Below are 20894 nucleotides of genomic sequence, written 5' to 3' on the forward strand. Positions count from 1 at the left end.
CGCCGTCTAGCATTACGGGAGGGACGTGCGCGCACTGCATAGTTTTTTTTGGTCGTTGTCGACTGCATTGCCGGCGTTTATTTGGCGTCCGCATGTTAGATTTAGAGGTCAGCGGCCGGAGGGGACCGAAGCGAGCTCGGCGACGCACAAGAGCGGACCCGCAACCTCGGTGGCGCCGGGAACGGCGCGTGTGGGGTGCGGGGGGATGACGGGATGCCAGACCGGAGGGGTCCCGATGGCGCAATCAAGAGGGCGCACTCACTACACGCCTGATCTGATAGTTCTGAATACCACACTTCCTCGGCAAACTCTCCGCCTCAAACAACGTGAGCCGACGCCGTCGACGCAGCTAGGAAGGGAGTCCGTCGTGACACATTGACTATCGCTTTGCGCGCTCGCCACAGCCATCATGTCGTCCTTCACTTCGATCCCGATCCTGGACCTGGAGCTGGCGCGGGACCCGGCGACCAAGCCCGAGTTCCTGGAGCAGCTGCGCTATGCGCTCATGGAGGTCGGGTTCCTGTACCTCAAGAACGTGGGCATCCCGGCCGAGCTGTTCCAAGAGGTCATCATAAAGGGCAAGGCTTTTTTCGACATTCCGTTGGAAGAAAAGTACGCCTCCTCATGTCCTGCTCATGTTTCCCCCTTCCTTTTGGCAGTTCATGATGAGGCTGATCTGATTATCACGCTGTTTCCGTTGCCCACAGACTCAAGATTGAGATGAAGAACGCGCCGTCCTTCCTGGGCTACTCCCGCCTGTCGGCCGAGATCACGGCCGGCGAGGTGGACCACCGCGAGCAGATCGACCTGTCGACGGAGCACCCCGTGCCGGCGCCGGGCTCGCCGCTCTACCGCAACCTGCTCGCGCCGAACCAGTGGCCGTCCGAGGCCAGCTCGCCGGGCTTCCGCGCCGTCTACGCCGACTACATGCGCCGCATGGGCGCCGTCTCCATCTACTTCACGTCGCTCATCGCCGAGGCCATCCAGCTGCCCGCCGACGCCTTCGACAAGTACTTTGACGCGGACCAGCAGCACAAGCTCAAGATTGTCAAGTACCCGGACATGGCGGAGCTGGGGCGCGCGGCTGGCGGCGGCGGTGGCGATGATGTGGCAGGAGAAGGAGGAGAGAAGGAGGCGGCGAAGCAGGGCCAGGGCGTCGGCCCGCACAAAGACAGCATGCTGACGTCGTATCTCCTCCAAGCGACGGCGCACCGCGGGCTGCAGGTGCAAAACGTCGAGGGCCGGTGGATCGACTGCCCGCCGATCGACGGCACGCTCGTGGTGGCCATCGGGCAGGGCATGGAGGCGCTCACGCAGGGCGTGTGCGTGTCGACGACGCACCGCGTGCTGAGCCCCGCGGCGGGCTCGGGCGCGCGCTTCTCCATCCCCTTCTTCCAGGGCGTGCGGTACGACGCCGACTTCGACGAGCTGGAGACGGTGGGTGTGGGCGCTGTGCCCGACGAGGTGCGCGAGCAGCGACGGCGCGTCGTCGAGCGCACGGGCGGCCGCGTCGACGACGTCGAGTTCACGTTCCGTAAGGGCGCCGTCGCAAAGACGCTCGGCGAGGCGACGCTGCGCAACAGGGTCAAGAGCCATCCCGACGTCGGCGAGCGCTGGTACCCGGACATACTGCGCGCCATCCGCGAGGAGCAGGCTCGCGCGCTGTCCAAGCAGGCCTCCGGGGAGCACCAGGTGCCGTCCACGTCAACGGGCTTGCCGCAGCCGGTGGTGGAAGCTCATTGACGGTGCCAAATACCAAAGGCAGGGGGGGCAACTGCGGCGGCACGGGTTGGCGCTTATAGATGTGAGAGCAGATACAGTCAAAGTGTATAAGTCACGTTCGCGAGAATTCACTACGCGCCATCACGGCACCAAGCCTACACCCCGCTACGCTCTACTACGTCTTGCGCCCCCAGCAACCCCGCTATCTAATCCAGTTCCCAATAAGTCTGTTTTTCGCTGTCCATCAAAACTCCTAGAGCCATGCCAAACCCCCCTTGTAATATTAAGAAACGTCTCGTCGCATTCGATTCGGCCGGTGGAGCCTCACTGGCCGGCGCCAGGGAAGCAGTCGGCGAGGCCCTTGTTGTGCTTGTTGGAGGCGTGCTCGAGGAGACTGCAGTCGTCATCAGTGGCTAAGCCTCGAGACGAAAGGATGGCGTTCGCAAACGCGCGAAAGGCTGAAGGGTAGGGGAGTTGTCACTCACGCAGGGGCCTTGGTGGTCTGGAGGAACGTCGCCTTGCAAACCTGGCACTGGATGGTCAAGGCTTTCTGGTTCTAAAAGGCGATCCTGGTGTAAGCGGCGCGTCTCGGAGCGTGGTGACCAGGGGTGGACACGATGGTGAGGACTTTGACGTACGACTTTGGTCTGCGACTTGGCAACCTTGGTGTCCTTCTGGTTGCGGTCACGCTTCTGCTGTGCCTTGGCTCCCTGGAGAGTATCATCGGTCGACCCTGCGCGTCAGCCGGGTTGCCCGAGATGGGGTGAGGGGTATCGCTTTCATCAAGGAGGCGTGTCTTACGTTACCCATTGTTGCGGTTCGAGACAAGAGCTTTGGGCTGTAAAGATGGATGGACTAAGAAGGTTGCGGGGGAGGAATCCTGGTCGGAGCTAGGGCGGGGAATGTCGGCAGATGGGCTGAAGATGTGCGGCAGACCGGGGTGGGCTTGGTCGGGGGAGTTGTTGCGTCGAGACGGGAGGGAGGGACAAAGAGGTTGTCGTGGACGATGGATGAGAGGGCGGCGGGATAAAAGTGCGGCGGTGTCATTCGAGCCGGCGATGCGGAAAAGAGTGGTGGGAAAATTTGCTCCGCCGCGCAGACAGGCGCGGGTGAGCCTCGGCGCTTCTCCCAGTGGAGGGGTCGCCTAGGACGGGAGTAGATGGTGCCCGGGAGGTGGGCTGAATCGCTACCAAGTTGGCCGTCCCTGCCTGTCCGTCCCCTGAGAAGTGGGTGTCGGGTGCCTGAGTGAAGGAGCGCCGCCCGCAACGGGCCCTGGTGGCTCCATCCTTGGGCCACATGCCACATGCTCCCTCCCTGCTGGCCCACGAATGCCGTCTTGCTGACGGTTGCACTCCCACAAACGCCCGTATCATCCCCACCACTGCCTGTCATTGTTTCCATCCCGAGGTCCTTTATCAGTCACTGCTCAAGAGCCACCAATGTAGCCGTCTACGAAGCAACAGCGGCAGATATACGGAGTATAACGAACCCTGCGCGAGAAAATCGCCCTGCGGGAACGACAGACGCCCGTCCTCGCCCCGGCATGCATCGTTGCGGGCATCCCGACGCGGCCAGTTCCCCCGGCTCCACTGTCTCCCGCGCACGCCCGCATGTCCGGTCCCTGACGATCGTGGTGGGGGTCCTGGCGAAATTGGACGGATCAAGGCTAGAGAAGCCATGACACGTTGTTGCAGCGCCAGCCACGTCCGTTCCCTCGCATCGGCACCTCTCTCGCTCTGGCTCTCTCTGTCGGATAACCCATGACCCGGCCAACCCGGCTTTGTGTCCCGTTGAAGAAGTTCGTGAACATGGCATAGAACCGCGGGTGTGGCTGACTGGGCTTACTCTCGGGACTGCCGGTGGTCGCCGACGCTTCTCACTCTCAGCCTCAGCCACGAGAGCCCGCATCACGACGCGATGCTTCATTCGCCGTCTCGCAAGGTTCTCTTTGACATTTGTCAAGCGGTCATGCTTATGCTGGCTGAACGGGTATGACGATGTAACCGCGACGGACCGTCCAGACCATAGGCCCATCGGCAGACGTGGACTTGATAACCCGAACATAACAGCCGCTGCTCAATACTCCCTAGCCTATGCGCTTTGCCAGTGCCGGACGCGTCCGCCACAGGGGTCACCCAAGCTGTGGAGCCCTGCCGTCTAAGCCCGTCAGGGGAAGTTGGCCATCCAGGCTTGCTTGGTCCTGGGTGCCAGCGCCGAACCACCACCGCAAGTTGCTGCAGCCGATATGGAGCTGAGAGGCAGGCCGCAACCTAGTTCTTCCAACCTGTGGTTCCCGACGCGCTCGTCATTGGATGACTCGCGTCGGGCTATGCGAAGCAACCTGTGCAATACCCGCTGGGCTGATGCAACTCTACGCATGGCATCATGGTCTCCTCCAAACTGCATCCTGTGAATCTGGGCCCGGGCAGAGCGGAGGGCGGGCCGATCGAGGTGTATCCCTGCGATGCGACGCCCCGAATAGGAAGCCAACTGCGAGAATGTGGGCGAGAGGTGCTTCCGTAGGTGGGCCATGAGAAGGGCCCGAGGCAGAGGCGGGAGGTATAGCTCCTGGGATATAAAGCCAAGGCGCGTCGTGGCCATTCTCTGTCCCCTCATCACCAACTCCTGTGAGCTTGAGAACGCGTCTGATCGATAGTCGACAATATGCTCAAGTTCGCCGCGGCTGTCGCCTTGGTTCTGGGCGTCGCTTCTGCGAGCCCGACCCCCGGCAACAACAATGTCGCCGAGGATCCCGTGTCAAAGCGGGCAACCGACTTTTGGTACCCCAACATGGACCACACTGGTCAGTACCGCGGCTATGCCCCGGACCTGGATGGCGACTACACCTACCAGGTGTACAAGTCTGTCAACTCTGGTGACGGCGACGCCATCCAGGCGGCCATTAACGACGACAACGGCGGCAAGCGCCATGGCCAGTGGCTGGCGTCCCAGCCTAGGGTGTGTCTAGAGATGCCCTCGAAAGGATTCACCATGATTAGGCACTGACTCTCGCCCAGGTCGTCTTCATCCCCGGTGGCACGTATGAGATCAAGAAGACCATCTACATGAACACTGACACCATCCTCATGGGTGATCCCACCAACGTAAGGGAGTTCTTGTCGTCGCTGCCCAGGGCCACACTGACAACTTTATAGCCACCGGTCCTCAAGGCTGCTGCTGGATTCTCTGGCGACCAGACTCTCATCTCCGGCCAGGACCCGACCACGAAGGATTCTGGCGAGCTCTCGTTTGCCGTTGGCCTGAAGAACCTCGTTTTGGACACGACCAACATTCCCGGCGGTACGTCTATACAGATATCGTCATGGCTGGATGCTGACCAGACAAAGGAAATGCCTTCACTGCGCTCTGGTGGGGTGTCGCCCAGGCTGCCCAGCTGCAGAACATCAAAATCACCATGGCCTCGTCTCAGAACGGCCAGGGCCACAGCGGCATCCGGCTCGGCCGTGGCTCGACCCTGGGTCTGTCGGACGTGCGCGTCGAGCGCGGCCAAAACGGCATCTGGCACGACGGCCACCAGCAGGCGGCGTACAAGAATATTTACTTCTACCAAAACACCATTGGCATGCTCATCAGCGGTGGAAACACCATCACCATCACCGCCTCCACGTTTGACACTTGCGGCACCGGCATCCGCAACACTGGCGGCGCCCCCTGGATTGCTCTGATCGATTCCAAATCGGTCAACTCTGGCGTCACGTTTGTCACCACGGGCTACCCGTCATTCCTGATCGAGAACCTGGACAAGGACACCAACTCGGACATTGCCCAGGTGCCGAACCAGACGGTTCTGGGACCCAAAAGCCACGTTGACACGTTCACGTACGCCAACACGGTCGGCCGCAACCCCATCTACGGCGCCACCAGCTCTAGTAACTCGCGCCCTGGCGCTTTGGCTCCTGGCGGCAGATTCCCTGCGATCCCTGCGCCCAACTATCGCGACAAGAAGGCGTCGGACTTTATCAACGTCAAGGATCCGTCTCAGAATGGTGGGCAGACTATCCTCGGTGACCACACCAAGGATGAGTCGGCTGCCCTCAACAAGGTGTTGCAATATGCCGCGCAGCAGAACAAGATTGCCTACTTTCCCTTTGGCAAGTACCGCGTCGACTCGACCTTGTTTATCCCCCCTGGCTCGCGCATCGTCGGCGAGGCTTGGGCGACCATTACTGGTAACGGCAACTTCTTCAAGGATGAGTCCAACCCAAAGCCTATCGTGTCCGTCGGCCGTGCTGGCGACGTTGGCGTGGCACAGATCCAGGACATGCGTTTCACTGTCTCTGATGTTCTCCCCGGAGCCATCATCTTGCAGTTCAACATGGCAGGCAACGCGCCCGGGGACGTCGCGCTGTGGAACTCGCTCGTCACCGTGGGAGGCACGCGCGGCGCGTCTGGCCTGACCAACAGCTGCGGCGACGCCAGCAACGAGTGCAAGGGCGCCTTCATCGGCATGCACTTCACCAAGTCATCGTCGGCGTACGTCGAGAACGTGTGGAACTGGGTGGCGGACCACATCACCGAGGACTTTAGCGGCGGCTCCAGCATCGCTGCCAAGGGCGGAGCGCTCGTCGAGTCGACCAAGGCGACGTGGCTGCACGCGCTGGGCAGCGAGCACTGGTGGCTGTACCAGCTCAACCTGCGCAACGCCAACAACGTCTTCATCTCGATGCTGCAGGCCGAGACCAACTACGAGCAGGGCGACAACGTGCGGCAGATCCCGCCGGCGCCGTGGACGGCCGACAAGAACGGCTGGGGCGACCCGGACTTTTCTTGGTGCGGCGGCGGCGACAAGCGGTGCCGCATGGGCCCTGCCAACTACATCAACGGCGGCTCCAACGTCTACACGTACGGGTCGGCGGCCTGGGCGTTTTTCAGCGGACCGGGTTACCAGGGCTGCGGCCAGTTCCAGTGCCAGCGTGAGTTTCTCTTAAGTTGTAGTGTTTGATGTAAAGCGACTCTTTGCTGACTTGAGCGTACAGAGACGATGCACTGGATCGCACAGACGCCCAGCAACCTCCAGGCATTTGGGCTGTGCTCCAAGGACGCCGAGACGGTGCTCAGGCTGGCAGACGGCACGAGGATCAAGGCGCAGGAGGGTTTCACGGGTTCGTGGCCCGGCGGCGGTGGCGACGTGGGTCGCTACACCCCCTAGGAGGCGGTGACTGATTCGTAGCATTGCGTCTAACGTTTATGATGTATGTACACGATCTCCGCTGTGTTTCCATAGACAGTGGCAATACAGCGAGGAAGAGAGAGAAAAACGTATGGCCGTTGCATGAGTTCCGACATCTGTCCCGCGCGTTAGCACCGTTCGCTGCTCGTAGAGTAATCTCATCTGCAAGTCACATAATAAGAAGAAGATGCTCACCACAGGCTCGGGCCGCCATGAAAACCCTCGTCACCGCCATTCTTGGCCATGGCGGGCACGGCGACGAGCCCTCCGCCGTACCGCCGCCGGCCCATCCCGCCCATGCCGACGCCGACGCCGACGCCCCTCCTGCAGCGGCGGCAGGTGCCCGCGTGCTTGAGCTCGACGTACTGGGCGCCAAAGTCGCAGAGGCCAAAGTGGGAGCGCAGGCGCGCGACGGGGCACCACTTGGGGACGCTCTCGCGGTGGGGGGTCTCGCGCGCGCAGAGCTCGCAGACGGTGACGTTGTGGAGGTCCTCGCACATGACGGATCGCGATGGATTCTGGCGGCGCTGACGACAGAGGCGCTTGAAGCCTTGAAGCCCTTGACGTTTGAAACGTGTGTCTATGTGTGTGTGTTTTGGGCGATGCGATGCGATGAGGGTGCTGAGCGAGGCACCGGCGGTGAGGGCTCGGACGTCGAGGGGAGGCTTTTCGGGCTTTGAGTGAGTTCTATGACTATTCAAGCGCTGCTCGCTCCCCCTTGGTGATCTGTGATTCTTCTCCCCGTGTATATATCCCGGGTGGGAAATTAGATTCAAGCGAAAGTCTGCCCAGCTGGCGTAGCGCAAGGGCCCTGTTATGATGTGATGATGTGTTTTTCATTCGGAACCCTGGTGATACTCGTGTTCGGTGTAAGTTACGAAAGGAGGGGGGGGGAGCACCTGAAAGCCTCCCCATTGGGGGCCGCGGCCGGCTTCATGCAGCCAGCCTCATTTTCTGTTTTGGCACACCACCGCTCTTGTTGTCGACGTGGTTCAAAACCGCCCACTTTCGTGAGGGACGCACAGTATAAATGGGAAGACACCTATATTCGGTGACGTCGCGGGCCGATGCGTGCGTGCGTGCATGCATACAGGCATGCCGAGGAACTGCACTTTCGGGGCAAGCGGGTTGCCCCGTACGTACGTGTAAGTGCGCGTGTTGTTGTGAAGGTGGGATGATGAGTGCCATGGCGAACGGGCGGCGCGCCGGGGGTTACTGTTGCAACTGGCAAGCATACTACGCGGGTGGGCTTGATTGAACTGAAGCGGCATGCCTACTGCACATACCTCATTCCTTCAAACAGATGATGTAGATATTTGCCCGAGGACGACACCTTTTCTTGGCGGCTAGTCACCTTCGTGATGTTGACCGTTTCCTGGGGAGACATTGTTAGCGCCCAAGTTTGACCGTTGAAACTGCCCCGCATTACCGCTGGGCACCCCCAGGCAGCCTCATCAACCTCCAACTAACGTTACTTCTTACACACAAACGCACGCACGCCCGACCACACGCCCTCATCAACGCGTCACACGGCGATTCGCAGCGCGACGAAGCCAGGTCGCGCAATCGCAATCGCAATTTTCACATCTCGCCCTGCCTTTGCCACTCTCACGGGGCGAGCACCGATCGTCGCCGCAGCAGCTCGGGCGTCACAAAGGGCATACGACCGCCCCCATTGGCTTTCGTTCCAACACGGTTCACAACCCGCCGCTCCAGGGCCGTCAACGCGTGTAACTCTAGTATACACCATGGGCGGCGGCGCTCCCTCGCCAGACGCCCTCACCAGGGAGGAGTTCGACGCCCTCCTCGCGCAGTACCCGCCTCTCGTCGAGTCCATATCCAAGGCCAAGGGCTGTACGTCGCGTCCCTCTTTCTTTCTCACACATCGCGCCTCGCGCCTCACTCTTTCACGCTCACGCTCACGCTCACGCTCACTCTCACTCCCTCCTCCTGCGCCCTCCCATTACCAACTTTGACTTCTCAACCCCTAATCCCCTCCATCCATCCCTCTCACCAACCCTCGCAGAGTCCAAGTTGAAACGCGCGCTCACAAACCCCCCCACCCGCAGCCAAGCCCGGCCAAAAGACCCTCCAGGAGCTCGACCGCTTCCGCTACGTCGACGCGCCCGCCGCCTTTGGCGCCCATGATGACCACCGCAACAGCAACGACAACAGCAACAAACCCGCCCGGGCCATGACCCTCGACGACGTCAAGCTCCTCGTCGAGTGGAAGCTGTACGTTGATCCCTCTCTTCGTGCCCCCTCCATTCTTCTTTCGTCAGCTTTGAAACCTCGACATCTGACATCTAGGTGCTATTTTCACGTTTGACAGCCGCCACGGCAAGTTTCGCCCGACGCTCATGTCCCTCATCTCCTCCAACCCCGCACCCCTCGTCTCCTCCACCATCTCCTCCGCCGTCTCCGCCTACCGCTCCTCCCTCCCTCCTCCCTCCTCCTCCCTTCCCTCATCGTCTTCTTCTTCCTCCCCTCCTTCCGCCTGTACCTCCCCCTCCACGTCCGGCGCACCACCACCCGCACCCGCAGCCGCCACGGCCGGAGCCCTCCTCGCCCTCTGCTCCCTCCGCGGCGTCGGCCCCGCCACCGCCTCCCTCCTCCTCTCCGTGCACGACCCCCGCCGCGCGCCCTTCTTCTCCGACGAGGCCTTCCTGTGGCTCTGTGCGGGGGCCAACCCCCGCGCGCCCATCAAGTACGTCGAGAAGGAGTACCGCGCCTTGAGGGAGAGGGCCGCTGAGGTGGCTGCGCGGCTGGGCGTGTCGGCGCTGGATCTGGAGAAGGTGGCGTATGTGGTGATGAAGGGCTCTGGGGACGATGGCGCGGGCGCCAAGGACAAGGCGTCGAAGAAGACGGGTACAAAGGTGGAGGCCAAAGTAGAGAAGCCGCCGGTCAAGCGGAAGAGTACATCAAAGGAGGTAGAGAAGCAGGACATTGGCAAGGACAAGGATGCGCCTACGCAGGCAGAGCCTGGAGTGAGGCGATCCAAACGTTTAAAGTCATGAAATGTCTGTCTTTTCTCGCATACGGGTTGCTCCCGACACTGTAGATACTTTTATCAAGACGGGAGACGGGCTCTTCTAGCCTGCTAACCCGTCGGTCTTCTGGGCCGTTCAGCTGTCAAGCACGGCGTAATGGCAACTCGCCCAATCCCCAACAGCCCGGCTCATCCCTGGCTGCGCTACTCTGCCCTTCTTCATCGGCTTACCCAACCCGGGTGCTCAGTCGGTCGCCAGCATCCGGGGATCCGTCAGGCAAATGTCCTACTTCTCCTTCCTGGCCTCGCCGTCCTTTTGCGTGGCGGCGTACTTGTCGCTGAGCTCGTCGTAGCTCTTGTGGAGCTGCTCGCTCTGCTTCTTGAGCGTCTGCAGGTCCTGCTCCTTCTGCTCGAGCTTCTTCCTGAGGGCCGCGAGCTCGCCGGGCTTGCCCGCGACGGCCAGCTTCTCGCTCTCCTTGGTGTCGCCCTTGGTGCCCTCGTAGGCGCGGACGCGGTCCTCGAGGCGCATCACCTCGATGATCATGACGTAGGTGCGGTTGAGGATGAGCGACAGGAACAGCGTGAAGCCGCACAGGTACATGTTGCGCTGCGAGTAGAACTTGCGGGCCTGCACCTCGAGGCGTTCGTGGCCCATGACGGCGCTATGCGGCGGCGACTGCCTGTCAGCCATCAATGGAGCAACAAGGGGCGTCACGGCATTGTGGGGTCAAACTCACGCTCCCTTAGAGGTCTGCTCCGTGGCGGCCAGCAGCTCGAGCTGGACGCGGTACACGCGATTAACGCTGTCGATGAAGAGGATGAGTATGAAGACAAAGGTAATCTTCATCCAATATTCTATCTTGGCGACGATGGGGTTCTCCGAGATGAAGCTGCGCGTTGTTCAGCGGACGGGTTCGGCAGTCGGCACGAGAACAGACGCGGGAAGAGAAACGCCGCAGGGACGTACGTAAAGATCTTGCGCTTGAGCTTGAAGGGCATGGGCACGATGAGGAGCATGAACACGGCCATCTCCACCATCAGGAGGACAAACACCTGCGCTCACGCGTCAGCACATGGCACCACATCGATCGTCAACCTGCTTTCGGCGCGGCTGGCGACTGGCGCGTCGGAAGGGGGGAGGGCAGCTCACGAGGGTGTAGTAGAGCGTCATTGTGAGGGCGGGCCACGGCGTGCCGGGGTCGCGAGTCGTCGGGTGTAGTAGGACGAGAGGGATAGGTCCTCTCTGGTTAATTGAGCTAACAGGTAAGAGCGGGCGCAAAAACTTTGCGGATTATTCCTCGAGGACAAGTCGCCGGTCGCTGGTTTATGTAGACGAGAGTGGTGCAAGATGAAGAGGAGGAGCGAGAGGTGGCCCGTTCGTTTTGGTTGCCTTGGCTCGGCTGGGCTGGGCTGCGGCGGGCGGCAGCTCAGCCCACGTACCGACAACGTCATCGGACCCACACGAGCTTCCAGCCACGATGCATCCTCTTCTTGTCTCTCAGTGTTACGTATAGGCTCCCCTCGATTCTCGATTCTCAACAACGGCTCGAGAGGCGTCGCGCCTCGGCCCGCCGGCAGGCACCCTTGTCGTCTTCACAATCTGCGCAGCATGCCGCCCGTGGACGACCGCGTCAGCGCGTCGCACTTTTCACCAGTCTGACTCTTCGTCGCGACCGAATAGCACGTGTCCTTTCATTCATCCTTGCTGCGACGGCTACCGCGTTTCGATGCGGGTGCCTACGTTGGCATCTCTCTTCTCCCATTTCTACCCGGCCAACCGTCCGTGCCAATTGCCTCTAGCTATCACGTCCAAATGTCGTCGTCTCTAAACTTGGCCGGCGGCCGTCTGTTCCGCGCCGCGCGGTCGTTCCTCTTCCGGACCACCACGTCTTGATCCTCGTCTTCCTCGTCCAGCGACGTCTCCGCCCCGAATTTCCGCACGCTGCTCGGGGTCCCGTTTAGGCCACGTCCTGCAACATCGTCGCTGTCGCTAATTTCAATCACCTCAAACCGCGCTTGCTGGACCGTCGCCGGCGGTGTCGCTTGCGCCGCAGGCTCCGGCACGACACCGTCTTCGTTTGATGCTTGACCAGTCATCGCTTCGGACGCAGACGCAGGGGCTGCCTTCGGGGCCAGACGCGGATGCTTCCTAGGCCGGCCACTGCCCGGTCGCGCGCCGCCCCGTTTACCCTTGGGTTTCTTTGGGGGGTCCGTTGATCCTTTCGTTGGTGTATCGGGCTGCTGCGCTCCCGAGGATCCCCGGGCCCTCTTACGCAGGCGTGACGCGGATTCCGAACCATCATTGTCCGCCGCCTGACCGCCGTCGCCGGTGCGAGCGTGGTCAGGGTCGCGTGGCCGGTATTCGGCCTCATCCACCTCGGCATACGCCGCCCTCTTGCGCTTGCGAGACTTGCCAGCCCACGTCGAGGTGCCCAGGCCGTCGGTGTCGTCGTCAGTCTCGACCTTTCTCGTCCTTGGTCTACCAGGGCCTCTCTTCCTCTCAGGCTTGGGCGCTTTCCGCGCCACCTGGTCTCCTGCTTGCGCCCGACGTCCTCGTGTCCCCTTCACCTTGGTCGTGCCCGTCTCGCCGCCGGCTTTGTTGTCCAGCAATTTCTTTGTCAAGTTGGGAAAGTTCTCTCCGTAGTTAAAGAAGAGCTCCTCTCCCGCCTGAATATCTCTCATGGCCGTGAACTTGATTCTGTATTCGCCGTTGACGTATAGGATCCGAGGCGTGATGTTGCACCCTCGCTTGTCATGCTCCGACGCATGGTTGATATACCGACTGAGGTTGCCGTAGATGGCGGCGTCGACCCAGATGCCCTCGTTCTCCAGGAGCGTGAAGACGTACGACACGTTGGACTCTTCATCAAACACGTCTCCACGTCGTGCCTCTCGCCGCACGCCTTCGTCATGCGTAATCAGCTCGCCCACGTACTCGATGATGAACTCGTCCTGGGTAATGTCTTCGGCCGTGAACAGCCCGTAGCCAACGCCCTCGAGCTGACTCTGGCCCAGGGCCAGTGTCTTGCCTGCACCTCGCTGCAAATCGCAATTCTGGCATCCCGACGAGTGCAGTCGCTCGTCCTGTGCGTTGGCCGGGTCCGCGCGCTCCAAAGCCCCGCATGAGCCGCACAGCTCCGGGTCGCACTCGCGGTTCAGTTGAACGCAGATGCAAGGCTTCTCCTTTTGTCTCTGCTGGCAAGTTTTGCCCAACGAGTGACAGGCACAGCCGGTAAACTTGTACTCACACGTCTCTACCGAACAACCGCAGAATTTGTCGCATAGGATGTCGGCGTCGACGCAAGTACATGATCCCGCTCGACAGGGACCATCGTGAGAGCAAGGCTCAAGCGTTTCTCGGCGCTGGTGTTCGTGGGTGAGAGTATGGTCCTGCCAATCCCCAAGGAGCACCTTTCTGTGTCTGTCGTACCATGAAAGGTTCTTGACGCGGGTGGGTTCCGGGAGCTCGGCTTGCGGCAGAGAGATACCTATCCGTTTAAACTCATCGTGAACATTCGCACAGCATCGGTTGAGGAAGGCCGCTGCCAGGCAAATGGGATCACCATCAAACGTGCTGTTGGTGGCTGTTGTATAGAGAGACCGAAGCAGGACCTTTTCATTTTGTGTCCACTCGCGGCCTTTGTCGCAGTCGCATGGCGGCAACGACGATGAGTAGCAGTGTCCAGGATGCCAGCTTTTCCATCCGGAGCCTGCACGCGTGTTGGAGGAACGTTGCCGCCGTTTCTTCAGCGCGTCCGGAAGACGCGAACACGACGAGATTGAAAAGTTGCGCTTCAAGTTCTTGTTATCGTACTCGCCATGATCGCAAGCATGACTAAAGCAGATGAGGCATCCAAGGATGCAATACGTCGCCAGATTGAATTCTGCAAGCTCATCCTCGTCCATCTGCGCTGTCTCGTCGTCGTTTTGGGTGCCTGCACCGTCCTTGGCCGTCGGCTTCGATTCCATGATGCTGTCTACAGACTCGTCGAGCTGCAATACCGTTCGGAGGTCAACGTGTTTCGAGTCCGGCAGGCGCTCATCAAAGGCGCGCCGGAAGGCGTCGGTGAACAGCTGTGCGGCCCTGTTCGTCTCTGGCGTGGTGTTGTCTGCTTCACGATGCGATCTTAGAATGTCCGTCTTCTGTTGCGGCGTGATGGCGTGATCTGGTTCCGTGGTCGCCATGTAGCTGATGAGGGCCGACTTGTTGCATCCGGGGATGGCCAAGCGCTCCAGCCACGTCTCGAGGTAGAGTGAAACAGTCGCAGCACGCTCCATGTGGTTGGCATGTGCCTGCTTGCCCTCTCTGTTCATGGGCTTGAAACCTGACTTGAGATCAATTTCCTCCAGCTCCTTAAGCCAGAGGTTGTACTTGTTCTCCTCCGAGGTTTCCAGGTCGCGCAAATGAGGCACAAAGGTCAGCATGGTGTTGGGGGTGAGGACATTCTTCTTGATTCCGACGTGATGGAAGCGATATGAAGGAACGCGTTCCTTGTTTGTTATTGTGCAGACGGGCACATAGTGAACCTCCTTCTGATCCTTTCTGGTCTTGAGATGTTGCTGTCCAAACTGTCAGCCGGCACTGTGCAAGTCTGTCACAAGGCATGCCTACTTTGAGCTTGACTCTCATGGAGTCGTCGCTTTTCTGCTTCAACGGGTCGGCCACGACACCGGCGAAGAGATCTGTGCCATTGCGGACGCGCCTCTCCGTGGCTTGCGTAGATTCCAGGATGTACGCGGTCAGCTGGGCGTGTCCGTCTCTGATGTCCTGGCGAAACAGGTCCAGCTGGTCAGCGATCCCGTCAACGGTCCAATTCGAGCTGCCGTCCTCGCCTCTGTTCGGAGTGCGCATGCTGGACGAACGATGATTGGAATGGCGCTGATTCGCCGATGGCTGAGGCGTCGCCGGCTGAGCCATGGCGATTGCAGGACCGGCGGTGGAGACGGAGTCGCTACTGCCACTGCTGAGAGTGGTAGGCGACGCTGCGCGAGACTTCCACGGAGAGCGGTCAATGCGGTTGGTATCGTGGATGCGATGTGCTCCTGAGCTTCTCCTGAGCGGCGGCGGGCTTATGGGCGCCCTGGTGCCGTTTGGTCTCCTGCTGCCAAAGTCCGCGAGGCGTGACTCTAGGCTGGCCGCGCCGTCATTTCCGTCGTGGGCCCTCGCGACAGGTTCAGCACCGTGCTGGCGGTCCTTTACTTCGGAGAAGCGATGATGGGCAGAGTTGGCGGAAGTCGAACGCGCCGCCATGGCGGATGACTAAGGCTAGTTCCCAGGGCGGCAATCGGCAACCCGCCCTCTGACACGACACGACACGTTCGCTCCTGCCCGGCTCAAACGTGGCACGCGCGACAACAGCCGTGACCAGAACGAGTTGAGGGCGCCGTCTCACGTGTCATAAAACCAGCCTAACAACCTCAGCAAGCTGCTTCTCCGTCGTCGTCGTCGTCGTCGTCGTCTTCAGTCTGCACTAACCACTCATGACACGCCTGCCCTGGACGCGCGTGAACGTTGCCAACGCTCAGCTGAGGCAAGCTTGCGGTTGGCAAGTGCTAGAACCGGCCGTCACGAAGCAGTCGAAACTCGCATCACAGCCTCGGACGCGCCCGAGTTGCCTGCGGTGCCGACAGACAGACGAACGACAATGACGAACCGGCAGCCCAAGGGAAGCACCACGCGAACTTGGGCTGTCGTGCCCTGAGCCTGGACTCCCTGGAGGACCCCAGTGGCCCAACACGTGGGAGCAGTGCCCGATGCGCACACGAGAGAGCCGGACCGGTGCTCGAGTATCAGTCACGCGCAAAACGCTCGGCGTGCGACGGCGTGGACTAGCAGTTGAGGAAGCGCAGACGGCAGACAGCTTTGACACGAGATGCTCTCCCAGACAACAATGAAGGCGTCGAACAAGAAAAACACGGAATTCCTCCAGGGCGGGTGCCTGCAGGGGTGCTGCCCCTATCGGCGTACAGTGGGGGTGGGTCTAGGCTCTGTAGACGCTGCCGTGCAGTGTATTTTGTCGCGTTGCACGGAGTGGCCAGGTAAAGCTGCCAGAGCATCCCAAGCTTCTGCTCTTATTAGGGTCTTTGGTCAAAGCATGGAATCTAGATCCGGCATTGCAAAATGCTATCTGATCGGAGATTCCATTGCCAAATTGTGTCGGCGCCCCCATTGTCCCGAATCACCAACGTCAGTGCAGTTCCGGGACGACGGTTTGCGCCCCAAGCAGCCTGCCGCCAGCAGCCCTGGAGCTGAGATTGCAGGGCAGGCTTGTCAGTGTCACTTTGCCCTTCCAAGATTGGAAATCGACGAACTCGGCCCTACAAAGCACGACGCTCCCTTTGCAAGGATATCTCGTGCCTACAGCAGCATCCTCCACCGGCATGCCGACTTTGTGCCTGGCTCGCCCGGCGTCCGGCACTCCGGCCGCTGGACCACGGCATGGCACCTAATGCAGGGGCGTGCCGCTCGAACCCGCCCAAGATCCGCCATTGCGATCCGGCTCCAACTCCGCAACCGCTACGGTTCGGAAGGCCCATCGAAGATCCAACCCCGGCCCGGTTCCCTTGCAGGGCTACGTCATCGACACACACGTTCACGGCGACTCGATCATCACGTGACATGGGAACTCACCAGCTTCCTGCTTCCTGTCGGTGCCGCGCAATGACCTCATAGGTGCAACTCTGCGTTTTGAACCCTGCAGACGAGACGAGACGGCTCGTACGACTGCAGTGAGTTGCACAAGCCGCGCCAGGGCCTTCCCCAAGCGCAGAGATCCCCGGGAAGGGGCTGTCTTGGGGTTGTCTTACGTAGATGGATCAGAGACCGTGGCTGATGAATGCCGTCGTCAGGGAGCATGGTGTTTTCTATGCTTTACCATGCTTGCCATGTCCCAGACGGCATCTCGAAAGCCAGAGTTTACCTTGGCGGGCTCGCGTGGGGCACCGCCAGCTCCCGGGATGGACAAGCTGAAAATGATGCCATCATACGGCAGTCATGGCGTCTGCCCACATTGGCGCACACGGCATTGCTTGCACCACAGCGTCCCGCGAACGTTTCCGCGCCCGCTTATTAGCACACACGGCGCCAGCGGAGATGGCGTCTGGCACAAGCACCGGACGGATACCAAGGCAGATAGATACGAGTGCAAGCACCAGGACCTCGCCGTAGGTAGTAGCCGGCGACGGCGCGGCCGAAACCTTTGGCTACGGCGGGCCGGGCCCTGATGAGCGTCACTTGCAGGACGGATATTGGTCAATTAGAGACTCCTCCCTGGGAGACGGTCGCCCGCCAGCGAGGCGCTGCCCTCGGCGCCGCCCTCCTCCGTCAGCGATCTTCCCTCACCCTCGAGGGGGGCTGTGCTGGCGTACGCGTACCAACGCCGCAGGAGCCCGGGCGACGGCGCGCTCGACGGCGCAGGGCAACGGGAAATGAGATGAAACGTGCAGCAACCACCCGGGACTCTGGCTCTCATGGCTGCTTGTCCTGACGGGAGCTCACGGCTCCGTCATCCAGCGACGGTAGCTCGACACTAGCACGGCGTAGCTTCGAGCTTCGGCAGCCCATCCAGCCGCATGCGGAATGGGGGGCGACGGCGCCGAACGGGGGCTTGCAAAGTTGGGGCGGCGGAGGAGGGGCGGCCAGGAGAGTCGCATCGATTCGCAACGATGCCTGGTCCTTGGCGGGCGGGCCAAGCAGAAAGAGTGCCGAGACGATTTGGCGACCCAGATTTTTTAGAAAGCCTGCGGCGTGGGTCTCGGGGCCTGGCGAGCGATGCGATACGATGCGTACGTACGTACGTATTCGCACATTCGTGGATGTTTCGAGGCCGAGGCCGCGCAGGGTTGCCCGGCGCGCGGATAGATCCAGGGTCTCCGGCCGTACCGGGGCCCGACCCGAGCCAGCCTGACGGACGATGAGCTGGCTTCACTGGAAATATCTTGGTGCGGTATGGCTGCCGCTGCAGGTTCTGGGACGCCCCGTGCTGCTGGGCCGTTCCATGCAGGTGGCTGCTGGCGGTGGCTCCAGCCCAGTGGAATGGATGGCACGGGAGGGCTGGAAGGATCCGTCGTCACCACTCTCCACTGGGGCCGGCCGGGCCTCACCTCGCCCCCCAGCAATTCCATCGAAGCTCAGGTAGGTGACCAGGACAGGGTGCGGGCGCTGTCCAGCGCATCGTCCGGCCGCCGTTTGGCGCTGCAATCGCGCTGGGCTGGCGGTGCGGTGAGGTGGGGCCCCTGAAGCGTCCGGGTGCTCCAGCGTGCGCGCGGGCGGGCTGGATTGGTGCTGGAGGGGGGACGGAGGGAGGCTCCAGCCTGGACGAGGTCCGGCACAGGCGCCCGAAACGACCTCACACTCGTCGGGCGATGACGTCGCCGCGCCGACCGCTGCGAGGGAGCTTCTGCAAGCCGCGCCCCCCCCCAAAGCCCCGTCCCGCCCGGTGACGATCGTCTTCCTCTCCGCAAAACACCACCACCACCACCAGACGTCTGCCCACCCCGTCCCGCATAAAACCATCGCATCCCTCCCGACTGCCCCCCTTCCGCTGCCGTCCATTCCCCCCCTTGTTGATACCCTTTGCTTCAGCGCCGATCCCCCTCGCGTTCCACCTGCTTGGGATTTAACCCGCTCTGAAGCTCTCGTCAGTCGCATTCTGCCCACAGACCGATCAAGTTCCACCGTCGCAGATCGCCGCCGCGCCGACTCGCCGCCAACATGCACCGCACTTATTCTATGCGCGCGACCCGGGCGCCCACTGCGTCCCAGCTGCAGGTACGACCACCTTCTGCCGTTGCAACGGCCTCCAGCCCTGGCAGCACGCCATTGAGAGGGTTCAAACGCTCACAGCCAGCTTGTTTTAGAGCCCCCCGCCGCCTCCGTCGTCGACCAAGGCCGGCCGCCTCTTCGGCAAGGGAAGCTTCGGTGAGTGACACGCGACACCCGCAATGCGTCCACGAGCGAGCAACATGATGCGTGCTGCACTGCTAGACGCTGCCCGACCCGCTCGAACTAAAGCTCACGCAATTGCGCAGGCCATGCCCTCCGCCGCAATGCCGGCGGCGCCTTCGGGCCCGACCTGGCCAAGAAGCTGTCCCAGCTCGTCAAGATGGAGAAGAACGTCATGCGAAGCTTGGAGCAGGTAGCCAAGGAGCGCATGGAGGTCGCTGTATGAGATTTGCCCCTCCCTGCCATTGTTGGACACGCGCTGACCGTTCCCTAGCAACAACTCTCCATCTGGGGCGAGGGCGGCGACGAGGATGTCTCTGACGTCACCGACAAGCTCGGCGTCCTCCTCTACGAGATCGGCGAGCTCGAGGACCAGTACGTCGACCGCTACGACCAGTACCGCATCACCATGAAGAGCATCCGCAACATTGAGGCCTCTGTCCAGCCCAGCCGCGACCGTGCGTTCCGCCCGTCCCGTCCGTGTATAAGCGTTGTGTAGTATTGACCGCCCGCAACAGGCAAGCAAAAGATCACCGACCAGATTGCTCAGCTCAAGTACAAGGAGCCCAACTCGCCCAAGATTGTCGTTCTCGAGCAGGAGCTCGTCCGTGCCGAGGCCGAGTCCCTGGTCGCCGAGGCCCAGCTGTCCAACATCACCCGCGAGAAGGTCAAGGCCGCCTACACCTATCAGTTCGACGCCCTGCGCGAGCACTGCGAGAAGGTCGCCATCATCGCCGGCTACGGCAAGCACCTCCTCGAGCTCATCGACGACACCCCCGTCACCCCTGGCGAGACGCGGCAGGCGTACGACGGCTACGAGGCCAGCAAGGCCATCATCCAGGACTGCGAGGACGCCCTCACCAACTGGGTCACGGCCAACGCCGCCATTTCCTCCAAGCTGTCGACGCGCTCGCGCACCCTGTCTCAGCGCCGCCGCAACAACATCCGCGCCCGCGCCGAGGGCGGCCACGACCTGTCGGGCCAGGATGCGCCCCTTCACGACGGCAGCTCTTGGGTCGGCCGACACGATGACGAGTCCGAGGAGGAAGAGGAGGAGGAGGACGTTCACCACGCCGGCCTGGACACCGAGGGCGGCGTGAATGGCGGGGAGAGCCGCGGCCGCACTCAGGAGGCTGTCGTCGCGTGAGACATCCCCCAGCCGAGCCACCACCAGACCTCAAGAATGAACATATCCGGGGAACTAGAAAAATGCCGGCGCGATATCACAGGGAGCAGTAATGAGGGTAATATCGGTTAGGCAGCCACGGACGCTGCCATGGCGGAGTTTGCACGGCAAGCTTGACACGATGGACGGTTCTGTACGAGTGCTTTTATTGTCGTATGCTTAGTAGGGTAGCTTTTCTTGGTGTACTCTTATCGCTAATACCAGGTTGAAAGGTTCAAGTGCCTCTTGTCGCTGCGTCCGTGCGTGCTCGTGTTTGAGATCAAAATATGGAAAGGGTATCATTGGATCTGTAGCGGCACCGCATGGACATTGGCGATTGTAGGTGTCGTCGTGGAGTGGTCGTCTCTCTCTCTCCCTCCCCCTCTCTCATCGAGGCAGCTGGCTCGCAAACTGCTCCAGCTCCATCTTGACGATGTGGTGGCCCGGCACGACAATGAGGCCGAGGTAGCGCGACGTCATGTCAAGTGCAACAGTGGTGCCCTCGGCGGCCTCCTCCGCGAGGTGCCGGCGCACCCTCTCGTCCGACGGCTGGCGGTACTCGTACGTGTGAGCCAGCACGACGTTGCTGTCCTGCAGTAGAAGAAGCAATGAGCCATTGTGTGCCATTCAATGGGGGAGTACTCTCTGTCTTTCTATTGTGAATGCACATGGGATGGGATGGATGATGGGGGTACGAACTGGGTCGGTGCACTTGAAGGAGCCCCAGAAGAGGCGCCCGTCCGTGGTGGTGATGCGCAGGTTCTTGTTCAGCAGGGACTGGAGGTACGCCTGGGCCTCGTCCTTGTCCATGATGGGTGATGGGGAGGGAGGGCGGTGGCGCGGCGGCGGGGTGCGCAGCCCGGGGATCCGTGGGTGAGGTGGG

At 61.4% G+C, this 20894-nt stretch overlaps 9 protein-coding genes across 9 annotated transcripts; 4 read left to right on the top strand and 5 right to left on the bottom strand.

Moving 5' to 3' along the window:
* Positions 1-409: 409 nt before the first annotated feature.
* PLICBS_004497 (uncharacterized protein) lies at positions 410-1743 on the top strand (the record flags this gene model as incomplete). Its single annotated transcript, XM_018326158.2, has 2 exons — positions 410-612; positions 708-1743. 2 exons carry the CDS (start codon positions 410-412, stop codon positions 1741-1743), a joined length of 1239 nt encoding a protein of 412 aa, XP_018175910.2.
* A 303-nt stretch (positions 1744-2046) lies between these two features.
* PLICBS_004498 (uncharacterized protein) lies at positions 2047-2532 on the bottom strand (the record flags this gene model as incomplete). The annotated part of the gene is made up of 4 exons (XM_065600529.1): positions 2047-2116; positions 2208-2278; positions 2361-2432; positions 2524-2532. The coding sequence occupies 4 exons, from the start codon at positions 2530-2532 to the stop codon at positions 2047-2049; spliced, it is 222 nt and encodes a 73-aa protein (XP_065456601.1).
* Positions 2533-4386: 1854 nt separating this feature from the next.
* Positions 4387-6892, top strand: PLICBS_004499 (uncharacterized protein; the record flags this gene model as incomplete). The annotated part of the gene is made up of 5 exons (XM_018326155.2): positions 4387-4680; positions 4740-4826; positions 4878-5022; positions 5070-6656; positions 6720-6892. 5 exons carry the CDS (start codon positions 4387-4389, stop codon positions 6890-6892), a joined length of 2286 nt encoding a protein of 761 aa, XP_018175907.2.
* A 212-nt stretch (positions 6893-7104) lies between these two features.
* On the bottom strand, positions 7105-7413 carry PLICBS_004500 (uncharacterized protein; the record flags this gene model as incomplete). Its single annotated transcript, XM_065600530.1, has 1 exon — positions 7105-7413. One exon carries the CDS (start codon positions 7411-7413, stop codon positions 7105-7107), a length of 309 nt encoding a protein of 102 aa, XP_065456602.1.
* A 1248-nt stretch (positions 7414-8661) lies between these two features.
* PLICBS_004501 (uncharacterized protein) lies at positions 8662-9930 on the top strand (the record flags this gene model as incomplete). The annotated part of the gene is made up of 3 exons (XM_018326154.2): positions 8662-8767; positions 8983-9148; positions 9246-9930. 3 exons carry the CDS (start codon positions 8662-8664, stop codon positions 9928-9930), a joined length of 957 nt encoding a protein of 318 aa, XP_018175906.2.
* A 258-nt stretch (positions 9931-10188) lies between these two features.
* Positions 10189-11073, bottom strand: PLICBS_004502 (uncharacterized protein; the record flags this gene model as incomplete). Its single annotated transcript, XM_065600531.1, has 4 exons — positions 10189-10582; positions 10640-10792; positions 10870-10955; positions 11053-11073. 4 exons carry the CDS (start codon positions 11071-11073, stop codon positions 10189-10191), a joined length of 654 nt encoding a protein of 217 aa, XP_065456603.1.
* A 632-nt stretch (positions 11074-11705) lies between these two features.
* PLICBS_004503 (uncharacterized protein) lies at positions 11706-15153 on the bottom strand (the record flags this gene model as incomplete). Its single annotated transcript, XM_065600532.1, has 2 exons — positions 11706-14462; positions 14515-15153. 2 exons carry the CDS (start codon positions 15151-15153, stop codon positions 11706-11708), a joined length of 3396 nt encoding a protein of 1131 aa, XP_065456604.1.
* A 3462-nt stretch (positions 15154-18615) lies between these two features.
* PLICBS_004504 (eisosome core component) lies at positions 18616-19993 on the top strand (the record flags this gene model as incomplete). Its single annotated transcript, XM_018326150.2, has 5 exons — positions 18616-18672; positions 18762-18822; positions 18933-19066; positions 19121-19304; positions 19365-19993. The coding sequence occupies 5 exons, from the start codon at positions 18616-18618 to the stop codon at positions 19991-19993; spliced, it is 1065 nt and encodes a 354-aa protein (XP_018175902.1).
* A 405-nt stretch (positions 19994-20398) lies between these two features.
* On the bottom strand, positions 20399-20821 carry PLICBS_004505 (uncharacterized protein; the record flags this gene model as incomplete). The annotated part of the gene is made up of 2 exons (XM_018326149.2): positions 20399-20602; positions 20711-20821. 2 exons carry the CDS (start codon positions 20819-20821, stop codon positions 20399-20401), a joined length of 315 nt encoding a protein of 104 aa, XP_018175901.1.
* Between the last annotated feature and the right edge of the window lie 73 nt (positions 20822-20894).

Source organism: Purpureocillium lilacinum (assembly GCF_023168085.1).
Source record: "Purpureocillium lilacinum CBS 284.36 DNA, scaffold_3, whole genome shotgun sequence".
In the NCBI taxonomy this organism is placed as follows: domain Eukaryota; kingdom Fungi; phylum Ascomycota; class Sordariomycetes; order Hypocreales; family Ophiocordycipitaceae; genus Purpureocillium; species Purpureocillium lilacinum.